The sequence below is a fragment of the Bombus flavifrons genome, chromosome 8, assembly GCF_040668555.2.
Source record: "Bombus flavifrons isolate JBK064 chromosome 8, iyBomFlav1_principal, whole genome shotgun sequence".
In the NCBI taxonomy this organism is placed as follows: Eukaryota; Metazoa; Arthropoda; class Insecta; order Hymenoptera; family Apidae; genus Bombus; species Bombus flavifrons.
The window spans coordinates 6,257,194-6,283,854 of record NC_138449.1 but is presented as its reverse complement, the minus strand read 5'-3'; the positions used below and the strand labels follow the sequence as shown (position 1 = coordinate 6,283,854).

Genomic DNA, 26,661 nt, shown 5'->3' with positions numbered 1-26,661 from the left:
CAATCGGTTTTTGGTTGGTTTCGTATAAAAATGTTGGGTACATTGAAATGAGAGCAGAAAAATTTTAATGAGTTAAAAATCTTGCGTTCTGTCAATTTTATAAGTAACTTTTGTGTGGGAAAATAAAATAGTGTAAAATATGAGAGTAATGTGTTCACTCGTTGTAAGACAAGTTATGATGTATTAACACAGTGCATCACTTGGATTTCTCTTTTAATTAATTGGTATTAAATTCCTATTTGAACTCATTTATTGATATTTGAAGAAGCATAGACGTATGTTACTATTCGTTTAAAGTTTTCATAAAATTAACAGTTTTGTGTATGTTAATATCATGTTGCGAGAGTGAATTCCAAATATCTGTTTCGCGTCTTTCTCGTCGCTATATTTTATTCCATTTAGACCCTATGATTTTATAAAGTTCGAACAACTCCAATTTGTATGAAGCTATGAAGCACCTTCTTTGAAATTATGGAAATTTCTTTGTGTTCCTAACATGTGCTTTAAGCCGATGAATTAATACAGATTATTACTTAGGTAAAGAAATTTCTAATGAATGAAATATTATATCGCTTCCAAAGAGCGATATTTAGTAGCAACGAATGCAGTAAATGGCGTTTATGCCTGTAAATAAAATTCTGCAAAATGTATTATTACTTGGCAGCATAGAACAACTTTTAATCAAAGAGAAATTTGTTTTATTCAACCGAGAAACGGTATAAAAGCGTGTTTTCCCAGCGTAGCTATTCTCTAATGGAATCCGCTAGTCGTTCCGCTTTCCGATTATTCCCCATTCACAAAAACTCTGAATTTCCCCAAAGCTTTCGCAATTTAGAAGGACTTTTCACGTTTTAAATTCCACCAATCTTTTTTTCACTTACAACCTAATTTAACCATCCTCTCTCAAATTTTCCCACGCGATCGTTCACTCACACACCGTCCTACCCATTTCATCTTCTATACAATCCAATTACACGTCTCTCCTGTCTCCTAAAGATCCTCCGCAAATCCTCCATTTCCCAACATCTTTCCATCATCATTCCACAGCTATATATAACCGAAAAAGAGAGAAGAAGAAAAAAAAAAGAGAAAGAAACTTCAAGTCCACTCGTCCCCTACCAAATTTAGAAACGTCCAGACCAAAAGTAGCGCCAAACAAAGAATTGGAGCGTTTACAGCGTGGCGAGTGGAAATCCATTCGGATGAAACTTCGTGCAGCTCGTACAGCTCATTGTCTGCAAATGGCCGAACTCATTTATCGGGATCGGAGACAGAAGGGAAAGAAGAAACTCGGATCGACGCGCGTGTCGTGGAATTTTCAACACCCGCGTTGGCTGAATCACCGTAGCGACGGAATACAAATGGCAACGAGCGGCGGGGGTGGTCCCGATCGTAATGACAATCGCGTTTGTTGCGACACGAGATCACGCGATACCGCGTTATAGAGAGTGTTATGGTAATTCGGCACCGCGCGTCCACGGTGTATTCCCGTTGGATCATGTCGCTTTCATTGTCTCCGGCGATGTTTCTGGCTCGCTACCAGCCGCGATTTATTGCGATCTTACCGCGATCGCGCAGCGAAATCTCTTATCGGAAACGTTTCGTTCTTCCTTCGGCTTCGTCGTTTATTAATATTTAACAAGCTCGAATCGCTAGTCGTTTCACGATCCAGGCTAGCTTTTATACTGTACAATACGGTGGAGCTAGCGTTTATGGCCGATCGAACTCAGGAACTAGGTAAGGAGAATCCGACGGCGAAATAATCGGGAAACGATTGACAATAAGTTGTTCGAGCGTTGATAAGCTTGGAAAATGGTAATTGTTATGGAAACACGTTCGAGCGCATTTCGTGACGATACACGATTCTCGTTTCTTCATTGCTACTGTGTACTGCTATCTTGGATCGGTGTAGTTACCGATAAGTTGAGGATAGAATTTTTCAGCTGGTAGATAAATATTTTAATTTTTGGATAGATGGAATAATATACAAAATGGGAGGAAAGAAAATTTATAGAATAAAAAGTGTATGGATTTATTTTTGATAAGAACAATGGATAAATATAATATATAGCACAGAACAGTTGACTGTTGCCAGTATGGTAAACAATTTTTAGTACAAGTGTTACTAGAATTCAAAGTAGACTTGAAACTTTATTTGAGAAATTGAATAAATTGTAAAAAATTGTACAGGTATGTTGAGTTTATTCCTATGAAATATGAAATCAAATGAAAGAGAAGATTCTAAATGCCTGAATATCATGTTCATTGACGATATTGCAATATCTTACGTAGGTAGTTTGTATCTGATATTCAGGAAACTGAAATTAGAATTCAATAGAAATTGTGTTAAAAGTACAACTTGTCTTTGTCGAATCGGAAATGTAATTCACGTCACACATGTGACTCGACGTCATAAGTCAATAGATTTAAAGAAAATATGTAGCGGGTTTTGTAAGACGAAGTGAGTTTGATTTTAAAGTGGATTCTAGCGTCGGTTTCTTTTTAATAGTCGGTTTCTCAACGTGGAAACAATTTTCTACCTTTCAACGCTACTGTACGCCGACGTGAACATTATGCGAAACTGCGGCAACTTCAGTAGCGGCACAGCTCCCGGTTAAAGTTTGATGCAAGCATTCACCGGACTAACCGCGAACCGTTCGCTATTCTCGCTGCTCATAGTTTAGCCAAACTCTGTCACTCGATCGAGAGGGACGTTAATAACTGGTCGCTCGTGTTCTGCTAGCAAAATCGCTATTGGCATCTGAGCGATCGTCTCCGCGTGTTAATTACGCTGGATCCTCGTGCGTCAGACAATTACCACAGCCTCTCTGTTCGTGTCATCTAACAATACAACAGCTAAATCTTTCTTCATTCTTTGTCCAAGATTTTAGAAAGCATAAAATATTATTGAAGAATGTTTTTAAGAATTCATAAATATTTCTTTTTGGTGGGTGACGTCTTTACTCGCAGTAACAATTTCTTTTGCTTTTGTTATTCTGTAAGTTTCACAAGTCAAAGTAACTAGAGATTTCTGCAAAGACGTAAATAAAATAGCAAATGACCTCTACTTTTAACTTTAATATTTCTCGAAGCTAAACGTTTCTTGAAAATCGTCTCTAAAGAACCCAAAAGTTTTATTTAGTAAGATAATCTATTTAATTAGATGATTTGCGTATTGCATATTAATATTGATTCGTTTTGCCATGTAGTAGAAATGATAATTATTTATTTTCGTAAGAGGAGTAAAATGTAAAATAATATTTTAAGAAGATATTTCATTCGTATATCAATCGTACGAAGCATTAAAAATCTTCTACCGGACCAGACTTAAGGAAATACCTTATTCATAACAGAAGCAAAAAATAATGGGACGAGTATATAACTAGGCGCGACTGTGCAATTTTACAACGCGATAAATAATTTCCTCGTGTTACTTTTGCGCGATCGTGGCAACGTTTACCGTAATATATTTCCAATTACCTACCGTACTTTACGCATGTTTCATAATTCAGTCTTGAAAGCGTTAATAGGAAATAGTGGCCAAGCTCATAAACCATATTTACCAACTCTGCCGTCGGTGTCTGTTGCGAAGTCGAGGATTCCAATTTCGAGGCCGACGAAAGAAATAACGTGCAACCCCGTATCCGAGGGTCATCGGCACCCGAACATCTAGCCACCAGATTTAATATCTGTGCGATTCGCGTCCAAGTACCCTCGTATCGTTTCATGTTTCAACAAAAAACAAATACACGAGCAGTACTGAAAATTCTCGTGAAATTGGATCAAAGTATCCATGTATTTTACTTTATTCTTCTCTGAAAATTTATAGAAATAAATTGTATCGAAACGCATCGTGTTTAATATCCGCTGAATAAAAAAATTGCTTTTCATTTGATCATGAAGTCTGTCCAAAGCATTTTCATATATAAAAAAAAAAAAAGAAAAAAAAAGAAGAAGGAAATGGAATAAAACTGTCGGATGTTAGTTAGAACAGAAAATTTATAATTTGAATATCGATGACTTTTATATCACTTTAATATGGTTGATTTTTATATAACTTTTATTCCGTGAATGTTGATACGATCGAGAAATTTATACGTGTTTAGCTAGCGAATTATTCGAATAAAGAAATCAGAATGGGAAATAAAGCAGTACTATCGTGAAACGATTAATCATATTTCCATAACCCATTTCCTTTCCATCAAATATCTGTTCTCTATAAGTTTATTCGAAAGACAAAGATAGATATTGGGGAAAAGTGCTCGACGTTTCGAGTCCTGTTATTTCCGCCTTTGTATCGAGGAAAATACAAAGCCTTGTATCGGTCTGACAGGTCAAGACACGAATATTCATCCTGAAAGCAGAAACCGAGCGGAAGTATACATTCTTGCAACTCGATCGCTTTGTTGATCCGCTACTTCGAAACTGTGCGCGTTGACGCGAATGTACATAGTTGACTGATAAATTTATATAGCAACGACTGAAAATTGTATAATTTATGGAACGCACGAGCAAATATTCTGGGTGAAACTCAAAAAATTAAATTGGCTACGCTTTCACGAACATTAATTGCATAAACAATAGTGTTTCTGTTTCGCTATCTTTATGTACGCAGAGGAAATAAGTGAAGCATTCAATCGATAAGCGATATATCGGCACATAATAATGAAACGAGTATTTACATTTAATTAAACCTATATAACAATGCTATAACGAAATTTAAATTTCCTATATTCTTTAGCAGTCGTGCAAATATTGTAACACTTTCGCAGTTATTAAATTTAAATTTAATAAAATATCGTACGACTCTAACGATAAATGAAATTCCATGTAAAAATTACAATATTTGTATCTTTTCACAATATTTCACAATGAAGAACACTTTCACATTCGAATTAAATACAAATACAGGAAAATTTTATATTACCTTAAAAAATTATATATACGCACATAAAATTGTCGAAAATGTTAATTGAAATATACGATAGGCCAGGCTAATTTGAAATGAATATTTGTAGAGAATAAATTAGACGGAATTCGAAAGAAATCGTTTTCTCCTGTTTACTTTTTCTCAAATTTTAATATAATCGCTTCCCGTCGCGACGCCGCGCCAGTGCGTCATGCAATGGACCAAAATCTAAATTATTATTCGATGATATCATCAGTCTGTATGATTTTGTAAGAGAATGAATAAAGATCGTTTGTACGTACAAATCCAATCATTTGAAAATCAGGTCACTCATTCATTATATATTCTTGTTCGTTAATTCTCGTTAAATATTGTTTGTTACACGTTAAATATGGAGAATTTGAGCAAAGATATGTATCATTTTAATTTCCGATTTAAAAATTTCTTTCTTTCTTTAAATAGCAATTCGAAAAAACAGTTCAAACCATCCTGTTTTTAATTTTTCTATGTCAAGAAGATATCATATTGCATTGCCACGTAATTTCCCTTGCTACAATCTGCTGCACTGCATGTTCTTAATTTTTTTAGTGCAATCCATTCGTAATTCCTGGTTGAGGAATGAATTTTTCACCACACTTATTCCAAGAAAATTTTAAAAGTTAAACAAAATTTTTCTTCGCTAAATGTCAGCACAATATGTGATGAAACTAGTGGAAAGATAAATGATTTCTCCATGATATTTACGAAAAGATGGAAAGATTTTTCCCAGGATCGACACTCTTCACTTGAACGTCACCGTGTGTGGTTAGGCAAAACAAGATAAATATTCAAAATATTTAAACTAAAGCAAGGAGCAAGGAAAATAATAACAAACATTTGATAAACAATCTTTTACTCATGCCGAATACCCTGATATCAAATTTCAGGGAAACTGCATATTATATGCATTTGCTGATCTTTGCCCCGAATCCTCGTCCAAATGCCATCCTGTAGAACGTGCGAACGTGAACTGTGAACGTGCGAACGTGGTCAGCGAATTTTGATTTTTGTACCGAATCCTCATTCAAATGCCGCACTGTGCGCCGCTTAATTTCCAACAAAAATGTTCAACTTGCACGAGTTCGCTTAATCCCCAACGTGATTCAATTTGAAAACGATAGTGAACATTTTATGCGTCTGGCGTTGCGTTTCAGTTTACACTAACATTTGCACACATGTATATAGCCGAAATGTATGTGTACATACAAGTACGTATTTTGTATGCGAACACATGTACGCTTGGGTGCATTTGTATATTTAAATATTGTTTATTTCGTTTTATTTATGTTCGTTGAAAAGAGTTCATCGATAGAAAATAATTTTCGAGAGATTGCGAAATATTCCTGTTAAAACTATTTATTCGTTGCCAAACAAGCCACGAATAGTGAATCACCTTTTTTAAGGAGTTGAATCAAGTTTGTATCAGTTTTCAGTTGTCAAATCGACAGAGTGCAAATATTTCGGAAATGTAAAGCCGATTTCACGTACGATTCGCAATTTGTTTCTTTCTTCTTCTCGCAAAAATTCAACGTTTCGATGTGAAACAGGAATGCTATTAACGGAAGAAAAAAAAAAGAAGCTGGAAGCCTCTTTCCCAACTGTTTGTCAAGAAAAATGGCGAATGGTCTTTTCCTCTGCCGGATGAAAAATCTCGTCGTGCCGACACATGTAAGAGTATTTTTATGTTAGGATTTTCTCGGAGAGTTCAGTTTGCAGAAGTTGGATTTCGATATCGTTATCCCTTGCGTTAGGCGTTATCTGATTTATTTAAATGAGATCACGATGCGACGTTTTGTAAGGACTTAGGAATGTGCTAAATTATCTCCTTGACGGAGAAATCCTTCAACAATTTATCGGTACAGAATGATCAATTTTTTAATGGTATTATATCACGTGTTCTGTACTTTGATCGATATAAACAATAAAATAGTATATATACAAATATTAATATATCAGTGCTATTCGTTTAAAACAAAGGTTGAAGAAATAGACGAAGAATTTATGTAATAAAAAAATTCTAGAAATTATCATTGTCCATTCGATAAGTATACAAAAGACGGCATTAGAGAGTCATAAATTTTCAACACATATATATCTTGTAATGTATATTCTCAATAACACATATTTCTCGCTATAATACTAAATCTGTGTAAATTAATGAAACAAACACCATATTATAATTGAATTCAGAAAACTGTAAACGAAGTACAGTCATATATGTACATACTTGCATCACAAAATTATCCACTGAATGATTAATTGTTTAACAAAGTATACTATTTGACATTCCTTTAACCATACCATAGTTACCAGCACATATCATAGAACACTCCTTTCTTTAGTTATCAGTATCGTCAGCTACATTCTTCTCTCTCGCTATATCCAATTTCCCCACAGTCGAATAATCAACAACTGATAGCACAGTAGCCTGACAAGCAGACAATTTAATCTCAAACTTCACGTTACAATAACAAATTCGATAAATCTCAACAGGCTATTTATACGACTATTGTAACGAAGCACATTGATATTCGAATGACGAAGTGATAAGTAATTTTACGTCGACTAGGGAACTGACGCGTCTTGAACAAGATACAGCTATCCAGCAACCCCCTCTACTTCCTCCTTATCGTGACTTTTGTATTGTCATTGGATTCGCCGGATGTTTGTGGTGATAAAATTTGTCCCCTTGTCGGGATATCCGGCTAGAAATATGCGAATGGGCGAGCCGCGATGTATGACAGCGAAGAACAACGAGACGATGGGAAAAGAGGGATCCGAGAAACTCGCGGGAAGATAGAACGAGCGTAAAAGCTGAGAAGAAGATTGCGGGAAAAGCGTATCGATCGGTTGCGCGTGACAGACGCTTTTCTCGAAACCGCAATCCTCGATTACAAACCCCCGCCACCATGGAAACAAATCTGAAGCGTTTTCCGACGAGCAGAAATTCTGTCCACGCGTGGGTGGAGGCGAAGATAGTCGGCAAAGAAAATGAAGAGAAAAACGCGGCGATAAATTCGCTAGAATTTCCAACGTTTTCATTCGGTCCGCTGCTACGTACCGGTATCAATTTTTCTCCACTTTTTGTCCTTCGTTTTTCCCTCCTTTTTATTTTTCCCCCCTACTTTCCGCTTTTTCCTTCCTTTTCTCTTTTTATTTCTTTGTTTCATTTCATTTTTCGCGTTTCTCGGTTTACGGTATCACGAGAATTCAATTAACGCAATTGCGGCGAATTAAAATCCGGGAACCTGTTTTAGATTTTCGCCGCTGCCGCTCTCTCCAATCCCCCGTTTGATTACGATTCGTAGCGTTTTGTAACGAGTTTTCCCCTTCATTCACCTCTTCCCTCTACCCTCCAGACTTCCCCCTCCCGTCCGTCGATTTTGCACAATTTGCACTTGAACGTGCTTTTGACGTAAACGAAATAACGACAGCTCGAAACTGCCCCCTCCCTTGCCTGCTCGCTGGGAATTTGTAAAAGCGGTCTTGTTGCGAACGGAGAACGCGAACGGGAAATGAAGGCGGGAAAATTAATGAACCGGCCCCTTTCGATTGTTTCGATACGGAGATTATGAGGTATAGCGAGCTCTGTTTTCTTTCGCCGCTTCTCCGTTACACGCCGCAACATTATCCAAACCGTTCGTGTGCTGTTGCTATCAGAGAGATTCATCTTCTTTTGACTGAATAAAAAGTAAGTTAGCAGAACGATGAAGAGAATATCAAAATAATTGGAGCACGTTCGTGATTAATTACAGGGAACGAAATATTCCGATTAATATAGTAATATCTATATCTATCAAAGTTTCGTAACATGTGTGAAAGATATGAATTTCATGAGATATTGTTCAATTATTTTAACCGGCTTACTCGATAATTCCCTATAAGCATTTCTTTATGGCGAATATTCTCGATAACATTAGCGAACATGTGGTTGATTTCAATCCTTCTGACAGTGTTTGCTTATTGTTAGTCAAAAAGCCGAGTTTTCTTCTCTTTATAGGTTTTTAACATTCCATGCTATCCTCTTCTTTCAATGACATTTTTGGGATTTACACTTTTGAAAATTCAAAACATATTCAGACTTACTTGACGATATTCCTATTTATCTATATAATTTTTTAAGTAATTATCAAGAGGTTTTTTCTAACAGCAAATTCTAAAAGCTAAAAGTAAGGAGAGAATAGCATCGTAAAAAATTGGAACGTCTCTTTTTGTTTGAAATACCTTCCAGAAAGAAATTGTAATTTATTACTTGTGTCGCATTTTTGTATAAAAATGAATGTGCTGTTAATTTTGTAAATATGTAACACCAGCGTGTTTTAATTGGGGTTCCACAAACTTTGTCGGGTTTGAATTGGACGTCAGTAATTAAGGCCTAAAAAAGTGTAAGTTATAAAGTAACGACACAATAAATCACCTGTATTACCCATAATTATTAACAACCAATTATTATGCCGTCACTCATTGCTTTCACTTTTCTTAAACCTTAATTACGGCCAACCGGATTCTTTCGGTCTTAACTACCGACATCTCATTTATCTAAACGAAATTCTATCAAACTCCGACTAAAACATACTGTAATTAATATTACATATTTATCAAATTACTATACGTGATATCGGTACCAGTCACATAAAAAGTAAATTGCTTCGAAGCTCCCTTACACTATGTCATAAATAACTTACCCCCAATTACCCCTTTTTTAAACTCGGGAGGAAATAAAACACTTAAAAATTTCCCTTGCTAAACTTCCTAATAGTCGCACAAAAAGATGATTTCTCCTGTACGCTGGTTACTTACTTCGTTATACTTCGAACCACCCCGTCTTCCCTCCAATTACAGAACTTTCATCCGCGAAACTTCTTCCTGGATGTTCCTCGTCGAATTTACCGCGGCAAGCGCAAAAAAGCAGACGTAGCACCGTGATCGGAGTACGCGTCGAAAGTTATCAGTATATTGACGTCGCTTATAGGATGTCGCAGAGTTGACGCATGATAATTAGCCGTGCTGATTAGTCGTCGACGCGCGTACCTACAGTCGCACGACGGGGTAAAATGTCACAAGGCGGCCATCGAACAACGTCCTACCATGCCAGTATTAATTGCGTGTTCTACGATTCGACATGTCTTTGACGTTGCATTTCAGTTATCGTCCTGTCGATTATATTTCCTTTCGTCGTTCTCGTCCTTTTTTCCTTTTTTTTTTTTTTTTTCGGCGTCGCTGATAAAATTCGTTGCGTGGCATAGGGGTGTCAATTATTCCTTTTTCTTTCCTTTTTACGACGTTGCTAACAGAATTCGTGGCATAGTATGCAGGGGCGTCGATTATTTCTTCTTTTCTTTCGCTCTTTTTACGGAATTGCTGGCAGGGTTCACGACGTGGTATAAGAGTGTCTCTCCCCCCTCTTTTTTCTTTTTTTCAGGATTGTTAGCAGAATTCATGATGGTAGTACAGATATGTCGATTACTTCCTTTTCTTCTTTCTTTCGAAATTACAGACGGAGGTGACGGAGTTTATGATATGATAGAATGATGCCGATTATTTCTTCTTACGTTCCGCTTTTTTTCGCAAACGCTGACAAAGTTCATGATGTGGTATCAGTGATCAGGTATTGTTTTGCTTTTTTTTTACTTTTTTCTAGGATTGTTAGCAGAGTCCACGACGGTGATGTCGATTACTTCCTCGACCAAGTCCTAGTTTCTTCTTTTTTCCGGGATTACTGACAGAGTTCACGATGTGGTTGTACGAGTGTCGATTATTTCTTTTTTCTTTCCCGTTCTTTTTTGAACGTTGCTAGCAAAGTTCAGGACGCGGTATAAAACGATCAAATACCTTTTTATTTTTTAACTTCATTGTTTACAGTCACATCGTTTTCAATGTTCCTGATTGGAGGATGATCCTGAGATTTTACTGTCCTATAAAAATGTCGATTATTTCTTTTCCTTTCCTTCTATCTTTTTCTTGTCTTTCTTTTTCTTTTGAGGTTGCTGACATAGTTTATGACGCGATATAGTGACGATTACTTTTCTTTCGTTTACTTCTCCTCTCCTTTCTTTTTATTTCTTCTTCCTTATGTTTCTCTTTCTCTGGATTAACTATAGAATTTGTAAAATAGTATAGAAATGTGATCTTCTCGACACTATTAGCAGAATTCATGATATCTTTTCGATTATATCGTTTTTCTTTATCACGCCGCTGCTAACAGAATATATGATGCGATATAAAGGTGTAGGAAGTGTGTCGGCGCTGGAAGGAGATGGACCAAGGGAACATAGCATACGCTCGATTCACTCGTCGCGTCCGCTTTTATTTCGACACAGTTTCACGCGGCATGCGCACGCCAAGAGACCGGCAAATGAGCGGCGTTCGTTAAATTTTAATGAAGTCCCTGCACGCCGAAGCTGAATTGTTTGCCGGTTACAGGTAAATCAGATTTCGCTGGAGTTCGACGGCGGCATAGCGCGCCGCTGAAAATAATTAGAGGATCCCGGGATTGTGTATAACTTTTTTTTTAGTTTTTCCTTCTTTCACTGTGCTGGAACAGAATTAAGAAGTGGTATACGAGAGATTCCATCGTTGAGTCGGCCGTTCACGTGAAATTACGTCTTTTCATAAGCAGCTGATGTCTCATCTCATAATGATGTTCATAGCGAAACTACGTAATTTTATTAAAAGGCGGAAAAATGTAGAGATACTGTACGAAATTGTAAATGAACTCGACATATTTACAAACTAGATCATTTTACACGATGCGGGCAGCGTTACTAGGTAGAAACTTTGTAAATCGTAAATTACAAAAATTAATAAATATCGATTGAGGAAACACTAATTGAAAAATTCAATTGATTAAGAACGTTATAACGAGGTTAAATTGATTTTTGATGAAATGAAGTCACGTTCGATGTAGTTTGCAGAAAGATCGAAAGACCAAAACAGGAGTTTTCTAATTATTCTAATTAATGTATTTAGCAAATCAGTCCCTGGTGCTTGTGGGTTTAATTGCAACACGAAACACGAATTCATTACATTAATGAATATTAAGCTAACAGAAAATATAAAGCTGTAGCGTTGCATCAACTGTAGAGAAATATACGTAATTTATTTCGTTTCCACACTTTGTGCACGCAAGCTTTAATATTCGACGTTAATATTGACATTACAACATTTAATGCTATTTAATATCGTCGCATTTAGATATACTTTTAAGCGTTACCGTAAAGTAGATTTCTCGCTTGAAAACGCCGTACTACCGAAATGTTAATAATTCACAAGCTTATATTTATTATTACGCGCATACATATGCATAGAATATAAGATAAACTTATTCCACTACAAATCTCTATTTAAATTTAATTAATTCGGTTATGTACATAAAAACATGAAACTTTACCAAGCAATTACCAAATTAATTAATAAGAAACCTCAACAAACTCATCGCACAAAAGTAATCCCAAAAACTCGATGTACCTCGATGCTCTTTTAATTGATCCAATTACAATCGCGAACACTTTTGCCATGTGCATATGTGTGGATCATTAACGAATAGAAAACGCTTCACAAACGGTTCATACGAGCCAGGATATCCTAACATCGATAACTCCGTTAACTATCGAGAGTTCTCTGGCGGATCATCGTATTTAATGAAAAGCCACGGACAAACGATCCTGCGAGTGCTCGTAATCAAACGATTCCCATTGAAACAGGACACGTGTAAATTAATCACCGTATCGCGCGCATGTGCACACAGCTACGCATCCTTTACTCGCCATTTTCACCCGTTTGCTCAAAGAAATAAGAAATAAAATATAAAAAGAAAAAAGAAGGACAAGATAAAGAAAGGATATATTCCAGACCATTCGGTCGACTCGTTTTCCCAGCAGTTCGCGAGAAGCGAGTCAGCTAACGCGTCGTTACTCCAATTTTCCGAGTTAAGGCGAAAGGGAGAGGGCAAAAGCAAAAAAAAAAAAAGGGCAAAGAACGCGCAGTAACGAGCCTCCATTTTGTGTTGATGGCTGCATTAGGCGCATTTTCAATAGAGAGCCTTGCTGTTTTACCATAACCATTGTTTGTTCGAGCCTGGCTCTTTCTAACGGAAGGAAGAAGGAAGTTGGCCGAAGATGGAGAATTCGATGGAAGAGAGAGAAAGAAAGGTGGAACGTGGTGTTGCGAAGCGAAAGTGTACTGCAACGCCCCTTCCGTTAACGTCGGCGGCGTATTAGCACCAGGAATGCAAATAATTGTTCGGTGCAGTGTATACAGGGTGGCGAAAGCAACCCTGGTATGTAAATAGAGCTGACTTGAGAGTGGCCTCACCGAAACCGGGGCTTTCCACCTCTGCTCGTCGATGTATTGACCTCTCCTGGTTATGTGAATGTGTGTGCGAAGATTTCAACGTTTTAGCTCGTCTGTGAGAAAATATGTGTAAATATGGATGTATGTGTGCTGCGAGGTATGGGCGAGGGTAGCATCCCCTGTCAGTTTGCTCGGCATTCGTAGAACGACTCATGGAAGAGTTTCTGCTGAATCAACTGAATCCCGGCGATGGTTTGACTTTCATTAAGCCGCCGGCTAATTCGCGACGATTTTCAAGACAGTTTTTCTTCTTTTCTATTTAATTGGATAGGATATTGAACTCGGATAGATTGATGAATCGCTTTAAGATAATATTAAATGTTCTTGATTTTTCTACAGTCAAAAATAGTGTATTGATTTTTTTAGCGCAACCGTTTTAATTCTTTTTCTTATTTATATAAAAATTGAAAGTTATTTCGTAATCTTCGTACTTTCTTAGGTTTGTAAAACGTCTGACAAAATTTTGGAGATACTTGTCAATGCGTCTACTTCGTCACGTGATGATTTCTTGAAGCTGCGATGAAGAAATCTTCTTTTATCAATGAAAATGTATATCTTCTGATATTTTTATAAAAAGACATAGTGTATTGACGTTCAACGCCAATTATCCCAGAAACAAATACATCCATTTATCGTTTAGTTAATTGACATATTGTATTGTATTACGCCAGCATCGAAGAACTATATAAATTTAACGACACTTGCGAAAATAGATACAACAACAGTTTTCCAGACGTATTAACTTCAGCACTTTACCGTCTTCTTTTTCTGTTTCATAAAAAAAGAGACAAACATTTTCAGCATCCCAACTTTATCCTAAGTTGCTCAACTCGCGACCTGCGAAATTAATCGTAACTTCAGCACAATTAAATCAACGTCCCCGGCCATGGTCCGGAAGAGACCAAAACTCGGTGCTCCTCCCGTAACAAAAAGCCGCGTGGCATTCAACCAGACTGTCACGGCGAATATCACCGCGAAACTGAAGACGATTTCACCGAGCGTAGGTACGTTCGGAGTTGGAAGGAAGGAACTGCAAGTCCGCGGGTGGCGAGAGACTTCTTGCGCTCGTCTGAAAGCAACGCAACGAGAGGAAGGTTCGGCACCAAGGGCAATAAAGTATCGCATCTGGTCGCGCGACACGATTAATCGCCACTACGCCGCCAAGAATTAATTGCCGACACTACGATAATTTATCGTGGCTTGGTTCGCGGTGATATTTCACCAGCTGAATACTTTTCATGGTTTCCGCTCGCGAACGATAACCCACGATAACCCTGTTTTCCCGTAGTGAAAATCACGTCCAGAGGAAATCACAAACGAATCAACGTCCTTCTGTTTTTCAAGCATCTTTGAGTCGGTAAAACGAGCAGAGGAACGGCACGTGATCAAGGGACGATGCTGCTTTCTGTCGCTCGTCGTCACCTTGCATGGTTTTATTTGTACACTCGCGCCCGTAATCATCAAACATTTCCTTATTTTGAGAAAAATAATTGCTAGGACGTAATACGACTTTCTGAATTGATATTTTACTGTTTACGAGTTACTCGGTCGAATTAAAGTATACATAATTTTATGCTGTGAAATGACTGTGCTGATACAGTTGCTGTGAATAATTATAGACTCAAACACACTTTCGGTATTATTTCTTTAATATCTGCAAGAGACATGACGGACTATGTTAAGTGAAATTGCTTTTGTAAAGCATAGATAAAACGTTATAGAATATGAGGAAATGTTACATGGCGAACTATTGTCTTTTATAGCCGAAATAAAAGATAAAAGGACAATTTTTCGTCAAGACAATGCTTCCATTCATACAACCGTCACTACAAAAAAGGTGGTTCCAGTATTTCGGAATACAATTATTATTATGGCCAGCATTGAGACTCTCACCTGATCAAAAACCTGTAGGGAATTCTAGCTAGAAAAGTTTATGATCAGAAAAAGCCACCTTTGGGAACTTAAAAATCGTTGAACTTAAAAAAAGAATAAAATCTGCATGGACGAAAAACTTAGTATATACTGAATAAAAACGTAACAAAACTAACGTTGAGTTAATATTTTTTCACAGCCGAAAACATAATTTCAAGGAACATTTCATTTTGTCTGGACTTAATAAGAAAAAGATAAGAAAAGAAGAGATAAAAATAAGAAAACTTTGATTGTTGTATTATATTATAATATGATATTATATAAACGGTTTTGTCAATTTTTGCTTTAATATTATGAAGAATCTAAAAATGGGGTTGAGTTCGTATTTATTCACGACAGTGTATCTATACATACAATAAAACAGTAATATGTCTGTACATCGAGTAAAAAGTAAATAAAACAATCATCCAGGAACAGCTCGTAAGTCGAAAAAACTAATTTTTGGAATATTTTTATCTACGTTTGTTTGTTTGTATGTTTGTACTCGCATCAGGTAAAAACTACTGAACATGTTTGAACGGTGTCCGGGAAAGAAAACAGGCTATGTTTCATCTCGATCCGTTTTGCAGAAGCTGATAAATAGCCGTAGCATCTGAATTGCAGGCGCTCTCTCCTGTTTGGTAAAAGACAAACAACGATGACTATCGTTTACGTCGTATTTTCTCTGAAATCGAACCTTTTTATAATTTGATATTTTATTATTATTTATTATTCATTAGCTTTTACTACGAGGAATAACCAAACTGTTAATACAAAAGATACGCAGGTATTTCATTCATAAAAATTCATCTGCTCATAGATTGTTCCATATATTAGTATATCATAAAGTTAGCATTTACGTGACAGTTTAGGCTAATACGAGTGTCTGCTTTAATAATTGTTATATCATTAGATCTATCAGAAATAACCAAGGAGACATTTTTTTATTAGGAATTGTAGCGTATTTATAAATTAATTCCCAATAAGACATTGCCTCGTCAATACAGTGATATATTTTATTGCCAGTACAATTGCGCACCAATACTTCCTATAGCCATCGTAAATCAATAAGATGTGCATACCTTCCCAGCTATGAAACAGTACACGCGGGATTCACACGGTCGTCGCTGTGAACTTATCATCTGGCGATTTAATCATGCCGCCGCAAGGTCTCTACGATTAGAGATAAGAGGGTGCAAGGTATGATAGGAAGAAGCTATTTATGCGTACGATGTCTCTATTGCTTAGGAACGCGGAATCTAATACGCGATTTCCGTGATTTGATTTGCGGTTTGGCCTTGGTTAATATGAGAGAGTTGATTAGGAGAATTGATAACCTTATGAGGTAAAATCAGATAATTGAAGTTTGAAAGATTGTAAGAGTAGGTTTATAGGGATATTATGATAGATTGGATTCTTTAAGATGAATACTTAGTAGTAATACAGAAGAGGACATACTATATCGATTTCAGTGATCTTCATCTATGTTTCCGAAGTCAATGTCTTAAGTAAGTTCACTTATACTAATAGCTGACACTTGGCTTTAATTCTCAAGAGATTTTATTATATTTATTTTTTAATTTTTATTTTTAATTTTAATTTATTGTATTCATTTTTTAATATAGATTTTATTATAATTATTTAGTTTATAGGAGGGATATTATAATAGATTGGATTCTTTGAGATGAATATTTAGTAATAATATAGAAGAGGACATAGCATATCGATTTCAATGATCTTCATCTATGTTTCCGAAGTCAATGTCCTAAGTAAGTTCACTTATACTAATAGCTGACGCTTGGTTTTAATTCTCAAGAGATATTATTTTTGATAATAGTATAATTAATGATAATATTACAAGTATTTTTAATAATGTTCATTTTTTAAACATTTCGCTAAATTTGGTTAGATTTGAATGAAATGATTACAACTTCTGTATATTCAATCTTATAGTACATTATCATTGCTATTAACTCTAAAGATAATTACATTAAAATTCAGACGAATAATAATGTATTTCATATATTACTATCTGATATAACTTAAAAGATTCCTAAGCTGTAAGATCAACGTTAAGAATAGCTTAAGATTAACGTAACGTATAAAAAAGTTCTTGATAGAAGCGTGACATTTTTCCCAGTTTCGCGATTTTCCGTCCGCATATTCATTTACCTTGATACTTCTTGATTTAGACATTCATGAGTAGGAAAAGTTTGGATCTTAATTAAAACTTGGTAAACTCGGAGCTTCTTGCTGCTTTTTAATAGCCGTTGACATGTCAGAAACTTAGAAGACTGTCGATACTCAAACAAAACTTTGCAAAATCGATAACCGATGTCTCTAGAAGCTTATTTTTATCGTCCTCTACTGAAAACTTTAACGAAGGAAGGAGATGATATTTTTGACTGCACGAGTTTGTTAATCCGCGCGAATATAGATAAAATAAATTTTAAATATTCACGAGGGCGGTGCATTTAGTCTGAAAATATAAAATAAGGAACGCACCTCATAACAAGCGCTATTAGTTACGTTGTTTGTCATGTAAACAGTGTACATTACAGCTAATTGCTTTACCTGTTACAATCTTCAGCGTATAATAATAAGTTGCGATTATTATTAATATACTTGTTTCACGGTGAAAATATTCACAGAAAGATACGCTGATTAATGTAACATAGCGTTTTGTTCCTCTTAAATATCTTTTGAAATCTCAAATCATTATAAATTGCTATTTTCCTATTTTCATGTGCTTAGATTTAAACATCTTTGAAGATCTCTTAATTTTCATATTCGCGTTCTTCGATCTTTCTCGGTTCCCAAATTTTTTAATTTTAAAAATCTTTAAACTTTGAAATTTCTTATTTGTCGATATACTAAATTGTCAAATTTTTAAGCTATTTCAAATTTTCCAATTTTATCGTTCAAATTTCCTAATTTGAAAATTCTCAAATCTTCTAATTCTACATTCAATTTCTAACGTCCCAAACGTCTTAACTTCTATATTTCCACACTCACATCTCTGAAACTTCCAAAACTAAAATCTTCAGAATCCAATATACAATAAAACTCGTATATAGTCGCTCGTTCCAAATTTCTGTTCATGGAATCAACAAACTCCGAACTGACGACGATTTCGTTTTATCTCTGATTACAGAAACTACAAACGATTGGCGAGGATTTCTGCGGTCTGGACGTGAACACACCTCTGGGAGGCGAAGATCCGATGGAGGGAACCCCTGTGCTCACTTTCGATACACATCTGACGGCGGTCGCTGCTACCTCGACCGGCGACTACACGGTCGTCTTCGTGGGCACGAGCGAGGGTCACCTGAAGAAGGTCAGTGCACGATACTCTTTATCTCGTCGATCGAAGAAGAGCAAGAGGCGCTCGAACGGTACCGGAGCTGTTTCATTAGGCCAACCTTGTACGTTCGTTATCTGCTCGCTGCATATTTTCCACAATCTAATTCTTCCATAATGACCCTCGACCGGCTCAGTATTTTTAACGCTCTTTGACCTTTCACCCTGGACAATGCGTCGATTCTTTACATTGAAGCCACTGCTCTCCGCGTCGTGTTCTATTTTTTTCCCCTTGTACGCTTGATGTTTCTACCGCGAGTGGCTCGTTTTATAAGCCCTTTTTAATACAGAGAATCGTTATAATGATACGAATATAGAAACGTGAAATACAATGAAAAAAAAGTTGGCGAGTGATTAAGAATTTTAAAATATTCATTTATGTCCTTGTAAATGCCAAGCAATATTTTTATATTGAAAGTTCTATTTCTTGTTCCATAATTTAATAGGAAATAAGTTTATACTAATCTCTCAATTCGTATGCATCCTTTTATTGTCTTTTTTTTGTCTCTTTGCATTTTTCTTCAAGTCTGTAGTGAATTCCATAGATAATTTGTGGAATCTTACTCGTTAGATGATACTAACCTGTTTCATTATAGAGCACAATTAGTAACATAGACATCTGTCCACATACATTTATTCTACTTGCATCTTCGGAGTAATATGTAAAAAGTAAAAAATAGTACATGCAAGATTAATTATCGTACAATTTATGGCACGATACATAAATGAAAATAAAAGTAATTCTATATTACGGAGAACGTATACGTTTATTTTATACATTTTTCTAACAAATAATTACTCGAGGATATTTCTGTCTTGTATTTAACTATATTGCTCAATATTGAGAACGAGTTAATCAACCTACAGTAAAATTAGATAGAAACTGTGCGTTAAAACAGAAACATCAGAAACAGTCGCAAAATCTGGTGACGTTCAAAAAATTTCATTTCATCCTGCAATATACGCCCTTCGTAGTAAAAAAGAATAATACGTTCCTCACTCAAAATTTTCGGATATGCCGACCTACCATTTCTCTCACAAAAACTAATCAGAGTCAGAATGGAAGCAGCGAAGCAATAAAATCAGCGTTGTCCCGAGTTACGAGTGGTCGAACTCATTGGATTTCCATACCGCCTCTTGCTCTCTTTCGGCGTAATAATTAATCCCGAATCGAGCTGACGGCAGTGGCGCCAGCAAAAGTAATCACAATAGATATTAATGCGAACGACAGAATCGAGGTTATAGTGAAATCCGCTTTCTACCCGCGTTCCATTAGCCTGCAGGTTAGCCATTACGGAATATCGTTGCTCGCGAAGCGTTAACGCTTAACGAACCTAATGGAGTCCCGTGGACCGGCTCGCGAACTTCAACAGCTCCGAAACTTCAGAATAGAAACTACACTAGCATATCCCGACCTAACTTACCTGATCGTTGCGCTTTCCTCGTTGCGTTTTACTATTTTTATGAACGTAACCAAAGAAACGCAAGCCAGATGGAAATTTGTTTCGTTTACTAAAAATTGTAATTAGACCGCGGATTTCTACGTAAATTCATATTTTTGAGGGTACAGTTAAAAGCGTGGAATTTCTACCTCGGTGGAAAATTGGTTTACTCGTCAAGTATCGTAGAAAACATTATACGTTAGATATTTTATATATTTTTTCACATGATATGCATTCCTTGCAATTTTGCACTTTCAAATTTATTACAGATGAAATCCGCAGTCTACTTATAAGAACTACCCTATTTTGGATACTTTACACACTTTTGTATGCCATCGTGTACATTCTTTTTAATCGTCGAATTAATTACGATTAAACCCGCGGATCCTTATGCATTTTTCTATCTCTACGAACATTAGTAATGGGATCTAAATTGAAATTTCATACAATAAATATATATACTCTAATAAATAAATATTGTACTGTGAAGATTTTATATGTTTTTGCATGAAAATCTTCAAATTTTTAATAAATATACAAAAAATCCACAATCTATTCGCACGATTATTCGACCAAGAAATCGTGAATCAAACGCGTGTAACGCGAGCCGTGTAATTGGCTCTTGGGTGATACACCCGAAAAAGAAAAAAGTACGTTGGAAAGAGGAAATTACGCGAGACGATCGCTGGAAAAATGATTCTGGAGTGTAGTTCGGATCGTTATCGCGGTGGATGCAGTTCCAGGAACGCGATATCTCGCGTTGGCCCTCTCGAATCTGTCGTGATTAATCACGATTATCCTAGCTAAATCCTCTCCGATTTCTTCCGGTTTCTCTAACTCGTTACGTTGCTCGCCGATGTTTTATTTTCAGAATTATGTTACACGATCTGGCTGGAAAACGTTGCAGCAGAAATGTGTAGCCAGAGTCAAAAGCTTTTTGGGCATAAAGTATGAGAGCTTTAGTGGGGTTTGCCCTTAGCGTATCAAGCTGAGATAATCAGCGTTCTTTTCCAAGAGGGATCTTTAAGTTGCACACGTTCCTCGAATTTGTATGTCTCGGTCTTGGACTCGTTTTAACTCGCAAAAGGAGTTTTAATACGTTGACCGCCACGACACTCGTATTCGTCAGCAAAGTTTCTGGTCAGGTCACGTAACCCATATTCGGGTGTCGCTTATTTGACTACTTGCAAAGGATCGTTGTAAGTATTTGAAAAGATATTCCATAATAATAAATTGTTAATTAATAATTAATTGTAATAATAGTTGAATTGTTATAAAATAAAAATACGAAAATGGTTTATTAAAAAAATTATTTAGAATGTAAAATTTTAAAGCATTCTATACATAGTTGAGGTTGGTCAGGACAATTTGGACAATAAGTTATTGTTTTCTTCAAATTCTTTTGTGCCTTTGTTCGGTCCATTCGACGTCTTTTATTTGCATAACATAGTTCGCATGCGCGTCTAATGCTTCTTCCGGAATCATTTTTCCGAACGGCGATATTATGCTAACTCTGTCAAAGACAAGGATTTTTTGTATTTACAGACAACCTTAATAATTTTGCAACTAATAATTGTTTAAATATTCTAATATTTATATTTTTTCTTGTTGCAATTTTGTAAACCGTCAAAGCGTTTACAACAGAAATTCCTAGAAAGAATCGAATGCCAAGTTTTCTGTATCATTTGATTCCTTTTCTAATTGTGGTGGCATAAGAAACCATTTGGTCGGAATAATCTATACCACACTTTCCTTCATTATATTCAACAACAGCTAGTGTTTTTAATGTTGCGAACAAATGAAACAAAAGATCATTCTTGAGGCCACCACTTGAGCGATTCGCATTACTAAAATATCGATGGGAGCACCTAGCAGAGAACGCTTGGTACTGCTGTACGCGTGGCCTGACGGAGATTTCTTTGAAAACACGCGTGGCAGTCAACGTATTAATGCATTTGCTCCTTTGGCAGTGGTGGTGTAATTTTTTTATCATTTATATTTCACAGTTATTACATATTTACACAAAAATTGTATATCTTGTAAATGTGTATTTTTATAGAAAAGATAGTAAATGTTTGTTTTAGTCGTTGAAAGATAACAGAGAAAATTTAATTAGTTTCTGTATTAAATTTAAGTTTAGTATCCGATCGAAACTTGAAATTACAACAAGGATGATTATTCCATACTATCCGTAAATTTAAAGAATTTCTTAGCGAGTGGGAAATATGGTTGTTCGAAAAAGGATCAAACAATCAAGACATCTTTGGTACAAGTTACATTTTTCCACTTTTATCTATTCCTAAAAATCTTCACTAAAATTCCTGTTTCTTGCATGTATTTGTTTAAAACTAAATTTCTTCACTTATTATATACTGTACATATCAAATACAGTGTCTTGAAGTCACTGAACAATCCCAGTCTTGGTACGTCTAAGGAAATTCTTATCTTTATCAATCGTTTCGTAATCATAGACTTGTCTCCTACTAAAAAAAAAAGTTCAGTCCTTACAAAGACATTATTTACACATCGTCAAACAAATCCTAATTGCAACCCATTAATTCCTTATACTCTATACCATTAAATTGCAATTTTTACGGGACAAATAAATAAAGTTGTATATGCCCGGTAGGCAGATAGACAATTTAATAGGAATCTGTTTCAAAGTGATTTACAAAACGACGAGCAAAAACTCTTACGATCGATTACATCGACAATATACGAGCTTTCAATATTTCTTTCCGATTCGACATGACGAACGAAGAGGAATTTAATTGTTTCAACTGTGTGTGCAAACAAGAGAGGCGCATCGCGCAACAACATCTCGTTGGACGATTGCAATAGGCGATTGCACCGAGAGTTACAGGCCAGTCGCTTAATGACGAGCGACTATGGTCACCCTTAGCGGCGTAAAGGTTAATCACGATCGCCGGGGCTAAATTCGCGCCGATTTGTTCCGCAATCTCGCGTCAGAACGTACGCTGTCCCGGCGTTAGATGATTCGAAACGGTGGGATGGAAAAGGAAACACGCTTGCAATGATCGCAAGATTATGGATCTGCCTGGTGGCGTTACCTCTCTTGGTATCGTTCCAGCACGTTGTATTTCTAGGAAAATCGCGCCGCGGATTCCTTCCAATTAATCACAATTACCGGCCGAAGCCTTCTTCAATTTGTTCTGCAATCTCCTCGCGTTGAACGGTTGATGATCGAGCTCTATGAGTTTCTGTTGGAAGATTCGATGATAACCACGTTGGATTACGCGTGTTTGTCCGCTTGTTTCGTCGGCGATTTAGCTTCGAATAAAATCCTCGCCTGTTTCTGATTAATTAAACCTGTGACGATTGGCTGGTTTCGGTTAAATTTATATTTGCAGAGAAGTTCAGTAACATTGAATGCTTTAATTTTCGTATGGCAACTTGCGAAATGTTTCGTTTAATGTGTAAGGGAATGTTGAAATTTAGTGTTTCTTTCTAATCAATTAACACTGTGATGGTTAATTTTGATTAGATTATATTTGCTGAGAAGTTCAGTAACTTTGACTGTTTCATTTTCATATGGTAGGTTAGCAAACACTCAACCGAATGTATGCGAGAGGATTTAAGAATTTAGCGCTAGTTTCTCATTAATTAACACTGCGATTAACAGTTTTGATTAGGTCATGTTTGCAGAGAAGTTCCGTAGCCTCGAATAACTCAGCTTCAACTTGCAAAACATTCTACTGAATGTATAGAGGACTTCAAAATTTCTTTTAGTATATACTAAAGTTTGACCGAAGAACCGATACAGATTGTATGTATATAATGCGTTAGATTATTATTCAATTATTATTAAATATATTATATTATTATATTTCAATGTAACTTACGCGCACAGTACAACGCAGAGGTTCGATCCAGATTTTATCCAGGAAGGTCTGTAGAATATGACTCACTCTGTACATCTACGCTCGACTAGATCACGATCATTGAATCAATCATAACCCGGTGTCGTTACTGCCTCATGACTTTTGGCGGTTACGTTCATTAACGCGTCCAAAGAAAATGCAAAACCGCGGCTGGAAAATCAAAGACGACGCGCAAGGAAGCAAGAGCAAGAGAATTTATCCTGCAGAGGAGGCTTCAGGTCCCGGGGAAAATTTGCAAGTTAACGAAGTTTCGCGTGGACTCCGTCGTTATTCATCGTGATTAATTAAAGTCGCCTCTGGGTGGTGGCCGCGGATCGTCGGTCTTCGATTATAATTATCTGTGTGCAAACGCGAAAGTCAAATAGCCCCGCGAATGAGCGCAAATACCGTCGTGTAAATTCGTTGAAAGGAACACTCGCGGCTCCGTTGAGAATGCGCCACGTTAGACAGAGGTAACCTCTTCTGGTCGACCGTCCCGGCGATTCGAGGCTATTAAAAATTTATCCACGGCCACGGCGAAATGTCTGATGCCAGGGTTAACCGATGTCTGAGGCGAGAGTATTAAATTTCAAGAGAGGGCCACGAGAGAAAGCGAGAGAGAGGCTAAGGAAACGCGAGCGATTCGAGGGTGGAAACGCTTTTCGGCGTCTCGCTTTTGATCCCTGGCCATTGCTCCGCCTCGCGCAATTAACTGCTAGCGGATTTGCCTCCCCTTTATGATAGCAAGGATATTCTGGAATTATTCCTTTGCTGTTTGAATAGCTGAGGACTTATTTTCTTGATTTCTTCAGTTCCCTTTTTCTTCTTTTTTGCACGTAGGTGCTTAATATTTTAATTATCTACGAGAAGCTAATTCGCGTTCTATATGAAATAACGATATTACAATGTGAAAAACGTATTTTCGCGTAATTTAGCTCCTAATCATGGAATCGCTGATAGTCTGTTGATTTTACTTTCTCCTGCAATTAATTGTTACTCCGCCAATCATAATAAAGCTCGGGTTTTCTCACTGCACTTGCATGAAATATCAAACGCAAATTGGTGCCAGTTATTAAATACACAGAACGCGTCGGCAAGAAATGATTTTCGTATCGTTTAAGCGGGCAATTATGTTGCAATTCGATCGTCGGAGCGTGAAGACCCGTTATCCTCCGATGCCAAGTAAAATTGCAATAAACATTCTAATTAGAACGCTGTTATACCCGCGATTAGCGAGTACTATATTATACCATGCTATTATCGAAACAAATAAGTTTGACCTAATTAGACTAATTCAGCGTGTATTAAAGGGAAACTCGATATCAAGATGTCGCGTAATATTCTTCTTCTTCTCCCTTTCCGCCCTTTTCTTTTTTTTTTTTTTGTGTCTCAACAGTGGTTGCTGCTTCTTAATATAAATTCCACGGGGACCGAAGGGAACTTTTTTAATTAGATTTTCATTCTCCACGGAAACTTTCCTACTTATTACTTTATCGCGCAACGACAGCATTTTACTCGAACGTTTCGCCGTCGTTAATATAAATAACATCTCCTGTAACTTTGTAATTGATAAGACCATTCGAACAAGCAGATCCTCTAATTAATTCGAGCACGAAGAAAATGGAACAAGTTGAAAGACGACGATAAAGGCCCCGCGAATGAAGAAAGACGAGAAAAGGACGACGGATATTTTGTACGCGTGTCCGTGATGAAATACCGAGAACAAAGAAGTAAAGTAAACGAGAAAAGAAAGAGCGGGAGGTAAAGACCGTTGAAAGAATTAAAAAAAATGGTACGGAACGACGGAGAAAATAATGCACGGAACAAAGCGAATAAGAAACAGGAAGGAAATGCGGGCTAAGAACAAATTGCTGAAAGAAGAAGAAGGAAGTAAGCAACAGAGAAACAAATTAAGAAACAAAATTCCCTGTTGAAATTGGTGCACGTGAATATGAAGGCTAGTAAAATGAATTTATGACGACGTTAAGCTTTCTAATCTCTAAGGGAAAGGGGATCGTTAAAGATATTACAGGTTACTTGAAAACAGGCTGATTTAGTGTATACGTTAACATGAACATAGAAACTGATAAAAATGGTTGGTCATCCAACACATATGTTTATGTAAAATATCTTCATTGCTTTGTGACGCTTATAAAGACTAAAGATGAAAAATAAAAGCGCAACGTCTGCGATAAAGACATTACTCAAGTAATTAAATAGCAGTAAAGGTTTCACGAGATTTGAAAAAGTAATTGTTCTAGAATTTAGAGGCTCGCATAACAAAAGACTCATTCGATCATAACTATTCTCCTATCACCTCTGGCGATTGCAAAAAAAAAGGTTGCAATCCTCAATTCATTAGTACATAAATTGCATATCTACACTGAGCCTATCACAACCACCAAACTACCTAACCAATCAGAGTGTGCGCAAAAATTCGTCGATGTGGCGAGTAATTCAGCTCTAACGTTGCCAAACCGCGTTCAATTAACGCGAATCCGTTCTGTTTCATCGCGAACGTATATTTCGTTTAAACGCGTCTCTTTCAGTTCGCGAAATTCGTATTTTCCGTGGTGCGCAGCGATTCTCAGTTCGAACGTGTCGAGTTTATTGTTGGATTTACGGGCTCGATTTTTAAGTAATCTTAGAGAGGTCGATTGTTCTTTTGTGAATTTAGAGGTGGATTCCCGCGAGGTGCGATTTTAACGTTGCTCTCGGTTGATTTTGTTCGAGCACGCTCCGTGATAGCGACCGTTTAAAACGGATG

The 26,661-nt window shown here is 36.6% G+C and overlaps 1 protein-coding gene across 4 annotated transcripts in view; it reads left to right on the top strand.

Annotated features, from left to right (window-relative positions):
- The window catches only part of PlexA (plexin A), a 423,502-nt gene that overhangs the window by 300,435 nt on the left and 96,406 nt on the right, over positions 1 to 26,661 (top strand). For all 4 annotated transcript variants that reach the window (XM_069117972.1, XM_069117971.1, XM_069117974.1 and 1 more), the window contains exon 3: positions 18,366 to 18,548. In XM_069117972.1, the coding sequence (XP_068974073.1) occupies positions 18,366 to 18,548 (183 nt within the window). The remainder of the gene's footprint in view (positions 1 to 18,365; positions 18,549 to 26,661) is intronic.